The sequence below is a fragment of the Hyaloscypha bicolor genome, assembly GCF_002865645.1.
Source record: "Hyaloscypha bicolor E unplaced genomic scaffold K444scaffold_50, whole genome shotgun sequence".
Classification (NCBI taxonomy): Eukaryota; Fungi; Ascomycota; class Leotiomycetes; order Helotiales; family Hyaloscyphaceae; genus Hyaloscypha; species Hyaloscypha bicolor.
The window spans coordinates 1198-20176 of NW_020194552.1; the positions used below are offsets into that span (position 1 = coordinate 1198).

The 18979-nt window shown below is 28.1% G+C and overlaps 1 protein-coding gene across 1 annotated transcript; it reads left to right on the forward strand.

Moving 5' to 3' along the window:
- The first annotated feature begins 15955 nt into the window (after nt 1-15955).
- Nucleotides 15956-18746, forward strand: K444DRAFT_609651 (HET-domain-containing protein). The gene has a single exon (XM_024879612.1). The coding sequence runs from the start codon at nt 16268-16270 to the stop codon at nt 18557-18559; it is 2292 nt and encodes a 763-aa protein (XP_024740345.1). The 5' UTR covers nt 15956-16267; the 3' UTR covers nt 18560-18746.
- The last annotated feature ends 233 nt before the right edge of the window (nt 18747-18979 follow it).

Sequence of the window (18979 nt, forward strand, 5' to 3'; positions counted from 1 at the left end):
TATAAAGTTACTAAAGGCAAGAAGTATATTTCTATTACTTAAATAAATAAAGAAATATAAGATTTCTTTTTTAAGATCTAGGAAATTAAGTAATATAAATATAAGTACTATATTTCTAATTAATTCCGCTCTAATCTATAACTCTAATTTAATATTATAATTCCTATTTCTAAGTCTAATATTACTAATCTGGGTACTAATAATTATATTTATAAAAAGAATTACCTAAAGTAAATTAAGAAGCTTAGTATTTAAGAACTTTTAATAAAGGAAATAGAAATATTATAGTTCTATTTCCGAAAAGATAATATATTAATATATAAAGATCTTAGTAATAGCTACTTTATCTTAGCTTCTTAACTTTTAATAGCAGATCTATTAATCTAGCTCGGATTTTATAAAATATTAAGTAAGTATTCTATTTATCTAGTTATTTACCTTTAGCTAGTCTAATATTTTATTCCTGGAAATATTAATTATAATTAATATAAAAATAATACTAAAGATCTAGCTATTATTAAAGCTTTAAATAGCGAATTCTATCTTAGTAAAAGGTATTAGAATATTAGCTATATTTTTTTTTATGAATTATAAAAAGGCTATTACTTTTAGTAAAAAGTTTTTTAAAGATATTAATTACTTTTTTATTTCTAATAAATTTGAGCCAGAAATAGCTAAGAAAATAGAGAAGTATTTACTAAAGATAATAGGAGGAAAAACTCCGAGTATAATTTATTTAATTAGATAAATAAATATTTTTAGCTAGATAATTTATAAGTTTAAAATTATAAAAAAGTATTAATTCTCGAATAATATATAAATTAAAAAATAGCTTAATAATAATTTACTACTTAATAAGCCTTTTATTATAGTTCTAATAAGTCTAGTTATTATTAAGAATAGAATATATGAAAATAAAATCTTTTATAAGATTATTAAAGCCTCTTATCTAAAGCTTTCTTCTTTTATTAAAGATTAATTTAAAAATATTATAAATAATACGAAATTCGAAAAAGCTATTTATTTAGAATATATTAGTATAATTTATAATATAATTTACTATAATAAGCCTTTTTAATACCCTATAATAAAGGCGGAAATTAAGTAATTATCGGTTTACTAGTAATATATAATACTATTATATAGGCGTGAAAATACTAGTTATATTAGTTAATAAAGTTATTATTATTTTAGAAATAGGAATTATAATATTATAGTATTAATATGCGATCCCTAAATCTGCTAAGCCTAAAGGGGTCTAGTTTACTAGTCAAGTTACTAATAGGATATAAGATTATATAATCATATCCCGTATCTTATATTCTATTACCTATATTCTATTACTTATATCCCGTATCCCGTATCCCGTAACTATATATATAACTCCCAAAAAAATAGTTATACTAATACTAGAAACTTTCTAAAAACGCAAAAAATAGTATCTTCTTCTAATTATATACAAATTCCCTAATCCGGCCTAGTACCAGATTTCCCAAATACTCTATATATCTATATTACTTCCGAGGTTTTAGTTATATACTAAAGGCTATGGCCTTTTATATATAACTTCCCCTTCTATAATATCCTCCCATCCCATATATTTATTTCTCGCCCTATTTATACTCGACCTATTTCTCTATATCTAATTATATAGTATTCGTATTAATTAGGTACTTAAGGGCATTTATTAGCTTTAATTTCATTATAAAGTTAGCAGGATTCGATTCTCCCTTAATTTATTTAACTTCTATAATCTCTTATTATTTATATACCTGATAGAGGCATATTATATTAATTATTAGATACTTTTCTCGAGTAGTTCCCAATTTAATAAGGCATTTATATAATAACTTCGAATTTATATAGACTACTAGTAATAGTTCCATTTCTAGTACTTTATTAATTATAGATTTAACTAAAGTACTTATATTAAAACCGTAAACTATACTATAAAGTTTCGAAGCTAGAATACTTCTAGTAACTCTCTTGTATTTAGTAAAGAACTAGTAGATAATATTAGTATATCTAGTTCCGTTTATTAAAACTAGAATATATCTAATTTGGGAGAAAATATCTTTATTATTTATAAATAAAATATTTATAAAAACAATTAAATATAAGAACTTCTTTACTAGCTTTATAAATCTCAGTCCTCTAGTGGCATTCTCAATTTGCTATTAAATACGCTTATTAAGTGCCTTTATATTAGTTTCCGAGGGTTTAATAGTTTAAATAATAATTAATAGATTATATAAAGCTTCTAGTTAATAGACTAATATAATATATACTTCTCTAGTATATTAGGTAATATATTAGTTCTTAATAGAGAGATCTTAACGAATAGTACCCCTACTACTTATAGTAATAGTATTCTTTATAAAAACGGTTCAGAGGTTTTTATACTAGTATTCCTATATAAGAGTAATTCCAGTAGTATTTATATAAATAATACCTCTATTAAACTTGAGATTATAATTAATAGTAAGGTATTTATATTTCTTGGCCAAGAACTTAGTCTCTTAGAGCTTTAGTTACTCCGTTTTCGCAAAATTATTATTTCTAATAAACAGGGTATTATTAGTTTAAAGGCCGACGATTCCGAAGAGTTACTTGCTATAGAGGAGGTAAGGGTTATAAGTTAACTATTCTATAGAAAGCTTATTAATATAGTAAGAATAGTAAGTCTTAAACTAGTAATTCCCAGCTTCCGGTATACTATATAGTAGTTTTATAACCTTTAGAACCGAATTATTATTTAGATTTAGCTCTCTAGTAAGCTTATAAGATAGGTTAATATAAAAATTACAGTTAAGTAAGGTTATTAATTAGATATAAGCTTATAAGATATTATATAAATATAGCTCTATAATATCTATTATTATAGTAATAATACTAAAAATAATTCTCTAGCTAATATATTAAATAGTAGGCAATTATATTAATACTATATGTTTTTTATTATTATTATAAGTTTAAATAACTAGTCTCAACTTCTTAAACTCTCTCTCTGTACCTTTATTTTTAATCTTATTAATAAACCGGGAATTAAAAATACGTATTTCCTTTAGTACCTGAGATCTAAAAGTAATCTCAAATATACCCTTTTTTAGGAGACTAGTAACTTTAACTTAACGGGAGTTCTTATACAGGTCGTTATCTTATAGGAATACTATAATATCCGGGTTCTTATAAGGGCGTCCTCTATTATACTTTAGTAAAATAATAGGAATAGTAAGAGAAATTATACTTGTATTACCTTTGGCCTTATTATAGAGTTCGGAAACAGGTTCAGGTTCGGGGCCATTAGTAATAACCTTAATATCTCTTATATAAAAGAGCTTTATAAAAATTAAGCAGAAAGTAGTATTACTATATAGTAGAGCTAGTATATAGTCCTCTCTATTAACGGCTACTAGCTTATATAGCCCATCCTAACTACTAGGTTAACCGGTATTTCCTTTATACTATATAAGAATATCTAAATTCAAGAGAAGTTTATAGATATTAGTAGTACTAGAACTATTTCGGGTATTTAGGGCATTCGCAATCTGGTATTTAGCTCAAAGCTTCTAAATTTCTACTATTACCTTCTTAAATATTACTAATTACTATAATATAATTAGTAATAGGGTATTATATTCGATTATTCGGGATAAAGTACTATAAACCAAAAGAGTTAGGATAATACTATTGGGTCTAGCGGAATTATTAATAGTCTTAAAAGCTATTTAAAATATAATATCCTTATTAATTCTATTAATTTTAGTTATAATAATAAGGTAAATATATTAAATCGGGCTATAATAGTATTCTATAATTCCGATAGAATTATAAGCTTCTATAAGGACGATTTTAATCTTGGTTCCTATAGTATTCGCAAGCTAAGTAAACTTCTTACTAGTAAACTACTTTCCGGTATCTGTTATAATCTAATTAGAAGGGCCTAAATAGATATTAATCTAATACTACTTTAGAGTATTCCAAATATATAATATACTAATATTTTAAAGCCATTAGCCGGCTTAATATCTAGTATCTTTATTAATAATATAAAGTATAGGTTTACTAGAAATATAGAAAATATTAATAATAATAGAATAGTTAAAGCTAATATTATTTCTCAGATTAAACTTAAATTGTCCCAGTAATCGTCCGAATTTCTGGTATTACTTATAGTACTTTATAAGGTATTTAAGGGCTTCTATATTAATATTATAGCCTATTTATTCTAGTATATTTCAAAGCTTACTAATAAATAAATAACTAAAACGGTAGTATAGATATTATAATTTGACTTCTATAAGAAAGCAGGAGTTATAAATAAAGAATTCGGAAATAAAGCTTTATAGAGTAATATTCCAAAGCAGGAAAGAGTATCCAAAACATTATATTATAGGTATAAAGCATTTATTAGAAATAATAAGATAATTAGTAAGATTATTAAAGTAGACTCCTAGCTTATCTATATTAGCCAAGCTAAGTAAAAATAGAATCTTTATAGGTATAATATAGAATTATATTTACCTAATTAGTATTCTTACTATTATAGATCTAATAGAAGATATAAATCCGATATTAAACTAAATATTAACTTAATCTTTAGTAGTTTCATTAAGTTTAATACTACTATTAGTCTACTATAAAGCTTGGAATTAGTTAGAACTAGTAGTTAAGAATCTAAAGGCTCCGGTATTAATTATAATTTTATAAAAATAATAAGTATTATATTTTAATATATTATTAATTATAAATATCTGGGTATCTTCTATCTATTTAATAAGCTCTAAGATATGGTTTTCGCCTATTATCTAGTATATAAGGGAAAGGAAAATAAGGTTATCTATAAGGGTATTAGTTATAGGAATAGTAAGAACAGGGGCTATAGAAGTAGCTAGAAAGCTTTTAATAGAAATAAAGTAGGAATTAGAGTAATATTCTTCTCCTTTATCTGTTTCCGCTAGTAAGGCTTTAAAAATATTACCTACTAGTTTATTCTTATTACTCTTATTATTCTCTTCTTCTTTAAATTCAATAATATACTATATATAAGTATTACTAAAGCATTTATTAAAGTTACGGGTATTTCGGGATCTAAATTAGTAAATATTTCTATTTTTAAATTAAGCCTTCTCGGCCTCTTATTTCTCCGGTATATATTTCTATAAGTAGTATTTGGGTTTCTTATATATAAAATACGACTTTAGAATATACTTATTATAATTATAGGACTTAAAGTAGTTATTACGGGTTCTGAAGTTATGACTGGGTCTATATTAATAATTTCCGGACAGATAGTAGTTTAGAGGATTTTGAGAATAGTATTATTAATTAATAAAATAGGTTTTAATAGTAATTTATTATTTCTTCTTATAAGTAGTAATCAATAATTAGAGCTTATTAATAAGCTAGCCGAGATTATTAGAAAGGTCCGAGACTATATATTAGTATACTAGTAAGCCTTAATAAGAGGTAATAATCTTATTATATAGGAATTCGGTACTTTATAAGGCAGAAGTAAGGCTATACTATAATTTATATAGGTTATTAATTAGTATTTAGATAAGCTTAAATATTATCTTTTTAGGATCCTTTACTATTATAATTACTAAAATAATAGTATTCTATTTATCTAAATTTTAATAATAGAAACCGGGGCCTTTAAAAAAGCTATAAATATTTATATAGGCCTTTTTATATATATGGCTCGAAAGCTAGTTATTATAAAAGTAGTCTTATACTAGTTTCTTTAATATAGTAGGAAAAGCTCTTACTAGTACCTTTTCTAGAAGCTCTATATATTAGTAAATATTAAGGAAAATAGTAAGTTTATAATCGAAACTACTATTAGTTCTATTATATTTCTATATTTCGGAGTATATTTTTACTACTTCTCTAATAAGCTTCCTAGTAAAAATAATAAGTATTAATTAATAGTAGTTCGGGTTTAGTAATAATACTAGTAGTAGTAAAAATAGAAGTAGTAAATAGCCTTAATTTAGAAGAGGTAGATAAATAGCTTAATTTCTTAACTAAGATTATCTAGTTCTCTTATATCTAGTTCTATCTAAAATAAGATAAACTAATATAATAGGTTCCTAAAAAAGATCCGTTCTAATTAGATTATTATTAATAATATTAGCTTTATTTCATATACTCTTTATCTCTTCTTAGGTAAGGTTAATAAAGAATTATATAATAGTAAGGTTTCTATAATTCTATTTAATATAGATACTACTATACTAAAGTTAGGCTTAAAGATTTTATATAAGTATACGGTTAATTAGATTATATACTATAGTATTAAAGTTTTTAAAGTTATTCTAGAACAGATCCTATAGATTATTATTACTTTTTCTATATAAGATATACTAATATATCTTAGTAATTATATATTCCTAAAGTTTAGCCTTTATTATAGTTACTAGATTAATACTATTCTCTCATTTCTTAATTAGTTCCTTTCCTTTATTAGTATCTATACTAAACCGAGTTCAGGTTCTCCCTAGTATATATATATAATTCGTAGTAAAAAGGGTTTAAAGATAAGGTAGTTTATAATAGGTTTATAAAAAGGGTTTAGTAGTAAAGATATCCAGATACCTGGTTTAGATTCCAGATATCCCAGATATCTAGAAGCATTATAGGTATTAAAGTAAATATTTCGCCCTTAAATATTTTATCTATAATAAGAAATTTAGGAAGTAAAATATTATAATTCCGGAAGGGTCTAAAGCTCAAAAGACTCGACTTAATAGTAAAATCGAAATAGTAATTAAATAGCTTTAAGGATATATATAGGATATATATTCCGGAGAGAGAATCCTATAAATACGGGTATTATATAAGTAGAAAAGATAATTTCTAAAAAGGTAATCTTAGGGCCAAAAGAAATTAGTTTTAAAGGATAGTAAAAGTTAAATAAATAGATAGTCAAATAGCTAACTACTTATTAATTAGTAAAAGCTAGATATCTTCTTTATAAGCTATCGAATACTTTTATAAAGTTAATAAATAGTTTCCCCCTTTAATATAGAATAGACTAGATTTGTTTTAGGCTATTAAATACTTTTAGAACTAATCTAAAATCTTCTCTAATCTATATATATAAACTAATTAGTATTGGTTTACTAGTAATATATAATACTATTATATAGATATAGAAATACTAGTTATATTAGTTAGTAAAGTTGTTATTATTTTAGAAATAGGGATTATAGTATTATAGTATTAATATATAATCCCTAAATCTATTAAGCCTAAAGGAATCTAGTCTACTAGTCGAGTTACTAATAAGATACAAGGTTATATAACTATATCCTATTACCTATATCCTATTACCTATATCCCGTATCCCGTATTCCGTAACTATATATATAACTCTTAAAGAAATAGCTATACTAATAGTAATAATTAAAGGTAAATACTAATTAATATAGAGAACTATATTAGATTTAGTATAAGAATGTGGCTAAGCGGGTTTAGATTACTTTTAAGCAAGTTTGGAAGTATAAAATAAGACTATTTAAAAATAATAAGTTTTATTTTAAATATATAAAAAAGAAATTAGATTAACTAATAAAGAAAAATCCTAAATATTTTATTATTTCGGACTTTAAATAGGATTTTTCTATTATTTTTAGTATTTAGAAAATAAATATAAATAAATAAGGGATTGGATATAATATAATAGGCTATATTTATTAAAAATTATATTATTTTAGTGGTTTAGAGATTTAGGTTATATAATAAAGGCTATAGTCTTTTATATATAACTTATAAAAATTATATAAAAAAACTAGTTTTTCTATAGTTCTAGAGAATAATTCTTTATAAGTATTTAATTAATTAAGCTTTTATATACTATATACTATTTATATTTTACTATTTATACTTTTAATTTATTATTTTATTATTAAGTTATATTTTATATTCTAGTATACTTTATATAGGTTTTTGTCTTATTATAGTTTCTTTTTATAATAGCTATTATTATATAAGCCCTGGTTTAGTTTAACTAGAGTTATCTAATAAGTACTTTAGTTATTTAATACTTATTAAATAAATAATAATTTACTATAGTTATATAATAGATTAATTAGATTAATTATAATTAATCTAATTAATTATAATTAATCTAATTAATTATAATTAATCTAATTAATTATTTTAATCTAATTAATTATTTTAATCTAATTAAAAAAAATCCGAATTATATTAATTATAATCTAATTATATTAATTAATTAATTAATTTAATTAATATAATTAATTCTTTAATATACTAATTCTAAAAAGTAAATATATTATTTATAGCTAGTATATTAAAGAATTACTTATATTACTTATATTACTTATAAATATTTATAAGTAATATAAGTAGAATATAAATAATATAATATCTTAAAAATTTAAATAAAGTAAAGTATATACTTATAAGTAATATAAATAATAATAAATAATTATTATATAATAATAATAAACTAAGATTTATTTAATAATAATTAGATAATAAAAATATTTATTAAGTAGCTCTAGTAAAAGTAAGCTAGGGCTTATATAAGACTAGCTAAATATTAATTTTCTATAATAATAAACTAGTTATATTTTTTAAAATTTTGATTTTTCCTTTATTATAAATATAAGATTTAGGACCTAAAAGATATAATTAGATTATCTTTATTTTAATAATTTAAAGCTAAAGAGAGAAGAGGATCTTAAAAGAGCTTCGGATCTAAATAATTACAAGCTATATACGGGCCTATATACTAGCTTAAGCTCGGGGTTATATATAATAATTAGGTAATTATAAATATTTTATTTAGATATTAGATATTTCTCTTAGATATTAGATATCTTTCTTAGATACTAGATATTTCTTTTAGATACCAGATATCTCTCTAGCTCTAATCTAATTCCTACTAGTACTATATATTATAATAACTATAATATTACTTCTTTCCTTAAAATAAGCTTATTTCTAAGCTTTAAAAATCTCTATTAAATTTCCAAGTTATAGGTTATATATTAAAGACCAGGGCCTTTTATATATAACTTTAAAGAATTTCCGTTTGTATTATATAGTTCTAGTAATATATTATTCTTAGTATAGTCTAATTAATAAGAGAAATTCTAGAATAGTTCTGGCTATTTGAGGTTCTTATTATAGAAGCTTTAAAAAATTAGAATATTATTACTTAATAAGAAAACAGAATATTATTCCGGATCTGGGTTTTATTCTTTTTATTAGACTTAGTACTTTAGCTTCTTATAAAATAGCTTTACTATTAGTATCTCTTAAACTTTATACTTTATTTCCCTATTTTATAGTTCTAATAATAGAGGCTCCGGATTTATTTATTTAGAAAAGAAATTATCTAAATCTTTATATAGCTTCTTTATATAAAATATTAAATATATTCTTATTAATTCTAGAAGCTTAAGCCTAAAGAAATATTCTATTTATTTTAAGATTTTATATAGTTCTTTTATTTAGTAAGCTAGCTTATAGCTCGGATAATTATTTTTCTAGTATTTAGTAATAATTTATATCTTGTTTTCTATTTTAAAGTCTATTAGTTAATAGTACTTATTAGCTTAAATAGTATAATATTCTTATACTTATATTATATTTTCTTATATTTTTTATTATAATTTATAGAGCCATATTACTAGAGCCTTTATTTCCTATTTATTTAATTCTTTTTTTAGAATATCTAATTATATTTGGGTTTTCTAATTAAATAATATCTGTAGTTTATAATTCTTCTTTATAAGAAACGGGAATTAGCCTATAGTCTTATAAACTAAAGCTATTTACTAGTAATTAATTATTATTACTTATTTGTTCTAATTATTCTAGTAGTAATTTATATAGGAATATAATTATTAGTTAAAATACTAGTTAATAATCTTTATCTAATTATTAGTTTAGGAATAATTAGTAATTAATAACTTGAGCTTTATATTAATATACTTATAAAACTTGCTTTAGAAATCCGATATAAACTAAAGGCCTTAATTAGATACTATAGTCTCCGGGATACTAATTTAGCGAATTATATAAATAAAAAATAAAGATATTAACTTTTTAGCTATTATTATATTTCGGACAGGAATTATAATAGGGTACTTGCCTAAATAATTAATAAAGATTATTACTATATTATACTTATTTCTATTTTCTAGGTATTTCTTAAAATCTACTAATATATATTACTAGAAATAATTAGGAACTAGTAATAAATATAAGAGCCCTAGTTTCTTATTTCTAGAAATATAGAATTATTAATAAGTATAGTAATTATTTCTATACTAATTAATATTTATATCTTAGCCTAGCTAGTAATAGCGGGCCTAAAGAAGCTATTAAAGCTTGGTTTATCCTAGATATTTTATTAGAGGCTATATATAGGCCTTCTAAATAAGAGTAGTATATAAGGATATCTCAGGTATTATTATATTATTAGATATAAATAGTTTATTTACTAGCTAGATATTATTATACTAGATTTCTTTCTAAGCTAGGCTTATAAAGGCCTTAATTAGAGCTAACTAGAAATCCTATATAATATTATTATTAATCTTTTATTATAGGAAAAGAATTTGGGTTTAATAGGCTACTATTATCTTATTCTAGATAATTATATTCTTATACTTCTTATTTAGAGTATTTGCTTATTTAATTAATTTATTTATCTAATATATAAGCTTAAAATAATAGTAAGAAAGATACTTTATCTAGTAAACTTATTTTACTAAGAATTTCTTTATAATTATAAAGTACTTAAAAGCTTAATAATCTAAATAAATTATAAAAAGTATTTTTTATAGGCCTTTTAGTTCTATTTACTATTTAGTTAAAAAAAGAATAATAGTAAATATCTCTTTATTATAAATATTATAATTTAGCTTTACTAATTATATAGTTTTAGAAAAGAATATTACTGGATACTAAAATTCTATCTAGAGGTCTTATTATAAGAGAATACTAGCTATAACTCTATTTAATATATTTGTTTTATTTATAATAAAAAGATTCGAGTTATAGTAATATAGAATTAATATCGAGAATATAGCTTGCTTTAGTTTTATAAAATCTTCTTAATACTAATTTATTTATTTAAATAGAACTTCCTTATATATTAGAGTTATTAGAAGCTTTATTATATAGCTATATTCTATAATAAAATACTAATAAAAATTATAAAAGCCTAGAAAGCCTTATATTTCCTTAACTATTTTTAGTAATTACTAGTTCTTAATAACTATTATCTTATCTAAATCTATTTTAATATCTCTAATAGAAATAATAAAGCCTAGATACTTTATATAAGTAATTTTGAATTCTGATTTCTTAATATTTACTTAGAGGTTAGTATCTTATAATTACTAGAGAATCTTTTATATATAGTCTTTATATTTTAAGGAATTATTCGAGTAAATTAGAATATTATCTAAATAAGCTATATAAAAGATATTAAGATAATTAAAGAAAATATTATTTATATATTTCTAATATATAATAAGGCTATTAGTTAGGTTTTTCTAAAGAATTTTATATTTATAGGCCTTATATCTTATATAAAATATTATAAGTTCTTCTAATTCTAGGTTTATTTAAATCTAATAAAATACTTACTAGATATCTAGCTTTATATAGACCTTAGCTTAAGCTAGCTATATAAGAATCTTATAAATAAGAGAAAAAGAATAATAGTTTTTTTATATTAAGTTATTTAGCTTATAATAATTAATATAGAATTAAAGAGCTTTATTAGCCTTTATTATAAAAAGAATTAAAGATATAAAAGAAAACTAGCTTAGCTTAATAAAACCCTATTAGAGGTTCTTTTTAAAGAAATACTTAATTTCCTATAGCTTATAGGTTAATTATTAATAAAGTAGGAAATACTTTAAGCTCTCTAGGCCTTTAGGATTATTAATCTAAATCTTATAATTATATAATTAATATAAAAATAAGATATTTAATATTTTCTTTAAGAAAATATTTATAAAATTCTTAAACTTCTCTAATAAAACTCTTACTAGTTACTATAGCTCTATTTCTTCTAGCTATTACTTACTCGAGATAAACTCGTTCTTTTATTATAATTCTAGTTCTTTATTAATTTCGAAAAATAATATTATAAAGAAAAGAATCTTTTTCTTTTATAGATTTATTTAGAAAGCGGCTAATAAGATACCTATAATATTAATTATAGGCCTTAACTAGATCTTATAGCTTTCCTTTAGATAATATAGTTTTAATATTTCTGTTTTTAGTTTAGGAAAAACCTTTATATTTCCTAAGGCTACTTGTATTTCTTTATAGTATTAAGCTTAATTTCTTTACTATATATGGCTTTCTGAGCCTGGCTTAGGAAAAGAATAAGGAAGTTTTCTTTTTATAAGCTAAGGTTTTCAGAACTTATTTATAGCTATAGCTTTATTTCTTCTATTTATATTTTCTTAGTACTAGTTACTTTTTCCAGTTTCCAAGTTCTTATATATAGTAGTTAGAACCTTATTCTAATTCTTTTTTCTAGGCTAATTATTTAGCTAGATTAATTTTCTATTTTTATAATTAATTAGAATACTAGTACTTATAAACTATTATTATCTTAAAATTATATTATATTTATCTAGTTTTATAACTAGTATAAGTATTAGGACCTTCTATTTATTAATTAAGAATATAAGCTTAATATAATAAGTAATAGATATAGCCTATTTACTATTAAACTCTCTTATATTATAAGATAATACTAATTAAATAGACTTAATATCTAGAAATTATTTAATTATTTTTATAAACTTGAAATTAATAAAAGTATATTTATTTATTCTAGTATTAATAAGAAAAGAAATCTTAATATCTAATTTATTATTACTAATTATATAAGGAAATATAAATGCTTTATTTCTTAATAGCTAGCTTAAATTAATTTCTATTATATTTATATAATATAGCCCTAAAAAGAAAACTTTTTTTAGGAGTTCTTATTTTCCTATTCTATATTCTTAGATAACTTACTTATAATAAGTACTACTAGTTTAGTTACTAAGACTTGCTTTATATACTTTATTTTAGGTTCTAGATAATTCTTAAATATATAACTAAATCTGTTATAATTATAGTATTTGAGATCTAAGAATTCGGGCTTTAAAATAATAGGCTTATCTATTACTAGGGTCTTAGGAATAGGCTTTATATAAAGAGCGGCTTCTGAACTTAGCTTATCTATATCTTTATTAGTTTTCTTAAATATCTAGTTTTTCTTTTTATAATAAGCTCGGATTTACTAGTTATTTATAATATAGTATTATATAAACTCTATAATATAAATAGCCGGATTATTATAATATATAGCTATAGCCTTTTAGAGCTTCTAGATAAGTTTATTATTTAGGTTATTCTTAAGATCCTATAAATTAATATTTCTGTTTATTATATATCTTAGAAATAGGATATAGAATTCCTAAAAAATCTGGTCCTTTTTTATAAATAGCTTCTTAAAGACTTACTAAATATTATATTCCTTATTCGGGTTACTATATAGCTTTTCTAAATAAGTATATAGTTCTCTAATAATCTTATATATATATTAATTATCCTGGTTTAGATAAGAAGAAATTAGTATAAGAATATAACTATTTATATAGCCAGAAATATAAATAATCTTAAAGTTTTCTATCTAGTAAATATTAAAGTTATTATAGAACTTATTCTTAATTTAAACTAACTAATTATTAAATATAATATTATTCTTAGTTATATTTTTAAAAATAAGAAAATTAGGAAATTTAACTAAGTATTTATTTTCTAGAATAGAGAAACCGGTTATTTCTATAGGTTATATAATAAGCTTTTTAATAATAGCTTTATTCTTTTATAAGACTTATTTAATTTCTCTTAGCTAATTATAATAATTCTTGCTATAGGCAAGAATATTATATATCTTTAGAATTAGTTTAATAATCTTCTTATATAAAGCCTCTGGGCTCCGGAGTAATTTTTGGAAGTTTGCCTTTAATAAGGCAAGTTCCTTTTCTTTTTAGGCTCTCTAAAAGAAAGTATCTCTTTTACTATAAGTATTAATGGGATATTCGGACTCCTTAGAAGACTTAATAAGAGGCTCTAGTTCATTTTCTAGTAATATACTAGTAGTATCTCGTACTATAGCTTCTTCTGACTTGCCTAGTTATTCTAGGACTTGCTTTCTTAGAGGTCTTTATTTAGTAATAAGGTTACTAGCCTATCTGCTTATCTGACCGGTCTAGGGCTTTCTTGCCTAGTTATTCTAGGGCTTTCTTTCATTCTAATATTAGTTAACCGGTATAGGAGTAGCTATGGTATATTACGTCTATACTTATCGAAAACCGATCGGGTAGGTATTATTTAAATCCTCTATAGGATTAAGAAGTGAGTAAGCTTTAAATTATATTACGAGTATAAGATCTAGGGCCTGGAAGGCGTAATTAGACTATCTCTATTTTAATGATTCAAAGCTAAAGAGAGAAGAGGATCTCGAAGGAGCCTCGGATCTAAATAATCGCAAGCTATATACGGGCCCACGTGCTAGCTTAAGCTCGGGGTTACGTGTAATAATCAGGTGACTACAGATGCCTTGCTCAGATGCCAGATGCCTCTCTCAGATACCAGATGCCTCTCTCAGATGCCAGATGCCTCTCTAGTTCTAGTCTAACCCCTACTAGTACCGTATATCGTAATAACCGTAATACCCCTGACCTTTGGCTCGCTTACTAAGCAATGCCATTGCCTAATTGGGTAGAAACTTGGCGCTAGAGCGGCGCTAGATGGTAGGCTTACCTAATTAGGCTAGTCTGTTACGTGTAACTGTCACGTGGGTACCTACTCACACTACTTATACTACTCATAAGTAGCTTGAGTAGAGTATAAGTAGGACCCACTACTCTACTCTACTCTACTCATTTGATACACTGTTTGCGGCAGTGCAGAAAGTGTTATGGCGTGCAGCCATGGCCAAACTCTCGGGGAGATCTTTGATTTCACTAGTGAATGCCCGGCATCGAACTCCTGTACTTATATAGTATATTATATATAATATATAAACCAACAAACAAGCTGCCACTAATAATAGTTTTAGTATAAATGCTGTACCAAATAGTGTAACGACCCTGACAATATAACGGGTTATTGTTAATCCTTGACGGGAAAGGACAATATAGCAGGAGGTTACTAGGACAGGAGTTTTAGTTATATAATAGATTAGGGCTATCTATATATACCCCTTCGTTTTCCTGCAACTTAGACTATTATTCCTCAGTTTAGTTTTTCTCGTAATAAGAGAACAATTCAAGTTTTTCTATTCGCTATCCCTTCGTCCGCTGAGACATTGCCAGGCGCTAGCCAGGGGGCCTGGCTCAGACTGCGCAGGCGTCCTTTTGCTTATAAACTTATTAGTCATCTATTCCCTTTCGCCCTGAGCCAGGCCCCTTGCTAGCGCCTGGCAATGTCTCAGCGGACGAAGGGATAGCTATAATTATACGAGAAACCAACTCCTATACTTACTATTAATAATAGGTGTATACTCTAGAGGAGTATAAAGTATAGTGTTTTGATATTTCATTATTGTCTCTCATTATTAAGGGGTATGGGTTTCGATATTAGTCCTATAGCAAAATTGCCAAACTTGCGTGGTGTCGTGCCCCCTCAATACTTACTTCTTGTTGTTTCGCGCCAATCCTCACCTCACTTTGCGGTGTGCCAAGTAACCGCGCACGTGACACCTCGCCGCTCTACTGTGATTTCAAAGGGTAAGAAGGAGGTAAGGTTTATTCGCTGGGATGCGATCGGGTAGAAATCCTTAGCCCCGATCGCACCTTACGTGATTACACGTGCCCTAATTACATACAAAATCGTGATCAAATATCACATACTCACCCTCGCTTCACCTTAACCTCACCTAACCTCACCGGCCTCCATTGTGCGCTCTCGACCGCCTCACCTCTACTTACCCGTCTTGCCTAGGTGTGCTTATCCCTAGTCGCGCGGCTGTCGAGAGCGTCAACTCCTGACGAGAAGGATTCAGGGGAGCTAGAACGGGCTCTAGGGGGCCGCGATAGGCCCCTTGTATTAGGATAGGCCCCCAGGCTCGCTATTCTGGTATTGAATATCTATAGAGGTGGAGTTGGGATTCTAATCTCTGCGCAACACCTTGCAAAGGCCAGGGAGCACCCGCGCTCATCGGCAATTCGACATTCCCCCTTATCGAATACCTTCAAATATGCAAGAGTCGAGGACAATTCTCTGTTCAAGATGCGAAGAGATTGAGCTCGCTTCATATTTTCAAAAGGAAATGCACGTTTTGCGGGTGCCCTCAGGATCCGTCGGGCCTGCTAGAGATGCAGCAATGCTATACTCCCTGACAGACCTTCGCAGAACATCCGATACTTGTGTCCTATGTGGATTGGTAATGGGGGCACTGCTCAGGTGGTGGGGCCTGGCGAATTGGTTGACTGCGGACAAGTATGTTGAGTGGGCCAACGACGCGCCGGGACTAGATAGCAATCCTCAAATCTTTCTCTACAGCTACCTTTATGCAGAAGATCAATCCCTAGGATCCAAGGCCTCACGGCCAAATATCGATCTAAACGAGACTTTGATTAGGCAATGCTTTCGCCTGGGTATTGCGCTAAGAGGACAGTCGGACCAAAATAGACCATACCTCGATCATGCAGGCGACATTCAGCTACTCTCGACCAGTTCCCCACTTCGTGGCTCCAAGCTGACTTTTCATGGAAGAATTGTCGATCCTATCCGAGCAAATATTCAGCTTGCTAGAAAATGGCTTGATGAATGCGAACACGGCCATGGAGACCTTTGTGAGAAGGCAGCTCACTTTGACGATGTGGCCTACACAAGTAAGGCACCCCGCAATCTCCGCGTGATCGATGTGAACTCTATGTCCCTTGTATTGCTCCCACCGGAGGCCAAGTATATTGTGTTGAGCTACTGTTGGGCTCAGTCAACTCGCTCTTTCACCACGACAAAGTTAAACATCGCAGATCTTCAAATGCGCAGCTCTCTCTCGGGCGTATGGGATTTGCTTCCGGGAACAATACAGGATGCTATTGACTTTGTTCGGGAAATTGGCCGAGAGTTCTTATGGGTCGATGCACTATGCATAATCCAGGACGACGACATGGACAAAGAGGAGCAGATCTTGCAGATGGATCGGGTGTACGACAACGCACTATTGGCAATTATATCCGCCCCAGCAGCCGAAGAAGATTCGACCCGGTACGATGGCCTGCCTGGATATCGTCTGAGCCGCCGGTCATTTCAAAACACAGCCCGTATACATGGCCTCGAGCTTTGTACCACAATACTCAACGTAGAGCAAGTCACGATGACTAGCCCCTGGAATACACGAGCGTGGACTTTTCAAGAGGGTCTGCTCTCGAGAAGGCGACTATTCTTCACCGAATTGCAGCTCTACTTCCAATGTACGTGCGGAGTGTTCTGTGAGGATGTCGTGGGCGAAGGAAAATCCCCTTCGGCGTTTGTATACCCTGGAACTAGCCTTTGGAATATTGGTGGGCTTTATAATAACCTGACGCACGGTCAAAAGTCTAACGGTCAGGGACTCTCCCGAAGCAAGTTTGGGAACCCTTCGGCGGCCTTCGAATACTATCGTAATGTAGTAGAACGATATACGTCTAGAGAAATGTCAAATCAGGGCGATGCGCTAGCGGCGTTAGAAGGGGTGATGTCCATCCTTAGGACCACCATGAACACCGAATTTATTCATGGACTCCCTGAAGTCTGTCTGGACGAGGCCCTTCTCTGGCACCAACGGGGACCGCACCGGCGACGAATGATACTACCGACTGGGAATCTGGGTGTTGGCTTTCCGTCCTGGTCATGGGCTGGATGGAATGTTTTGTCAAATTATCGGGCGCAGTTCACGAGGTACATTCGGCGGGAAGTCGATTGGTACCTGGTCAATAGAGATGGCACCGGATTTAAGGTATCACTTCCTCATGGCTCGGAACCGTCGAAGCCCTTTGAACCATCTAAGCACGAAGATATTCGTCCGCAGGGCAGTCCGCCAGCAGCATTTCTGAATACCTTGCGGCCCAGAGAAGAGATGACAACACAAGATCTAAGATCTTGCTCCCTTGCTTGCTGGACAAGCACGGCCACCTTCCAGTTCCTGGGTGACACACTCGATCTTGGCGAACGCAGCATAGACTGGCCAGACCACGAAGCTTTCATTATATCTGACCAAGAGTCGCAATCTGTAGGCACGATTTTTCTAGAAAAGACTTGGACCGACATGATTGAGCAGAATCAGCATCGGGGGCTCGAGTTCATGCTCCTATCCCGGTCTAACATGGTCGATGACATTGTTTCGGTGGATGAAGGAGTGTTTCCTATGGATGAGTGGTGTTTTGTTAATGTCATGCTGATTCAGAGGTATGCTGACGAGGCAGCGAGGCTTGGGGTGGGAGTTGTGCATGAGCTGGCTTGGATATCTGCGGCTCCAGAGGCAGCGCTGCTGCGTTTGTGGTAGCTAGATGTGATGCGAGGTAGCGAAACGCGTGGCATAACATAATCCATTTTTCATAGAGGTCCTGTTCGGGATCCTTGGGCGCCTCTTTGGGCTCCCAGGAATAATCGTCAAAACTTGACAAAAATGATATGATGTGTGCCCTAAGCCAACATCAAGCCTCATTAATTAAGTGGGTACTACTCAGGTTGCTCAGCGAGGTGCCAGGACTCATGTGCGCTGTTTGAGCCGAGGGTGAGCCGAGGATAATCAGCGCCTGAGCAGAAGCGGCCATGCCTACCAACCGAATGTGGAACAAAGATTGGAGGATTAGAGTTCAACTACTGTAGAAGACTATCGCCGGAATTATTAGTATAGATTAACAAGAATATCACACCATGTATAAAGACAATTGTTCTGAGTATATCTTCATTGCCCATGTGA

Excerpts from the sequence above, each read along its gene's own strand:
- K444DRAFT_609651 (XM_024879612.1), top strand. The coding sequence starts at position 16,268 with ATGCAAGAGTCGAGGACAATTCTCTGTTCAAGATGCGAAGAGATTGAG.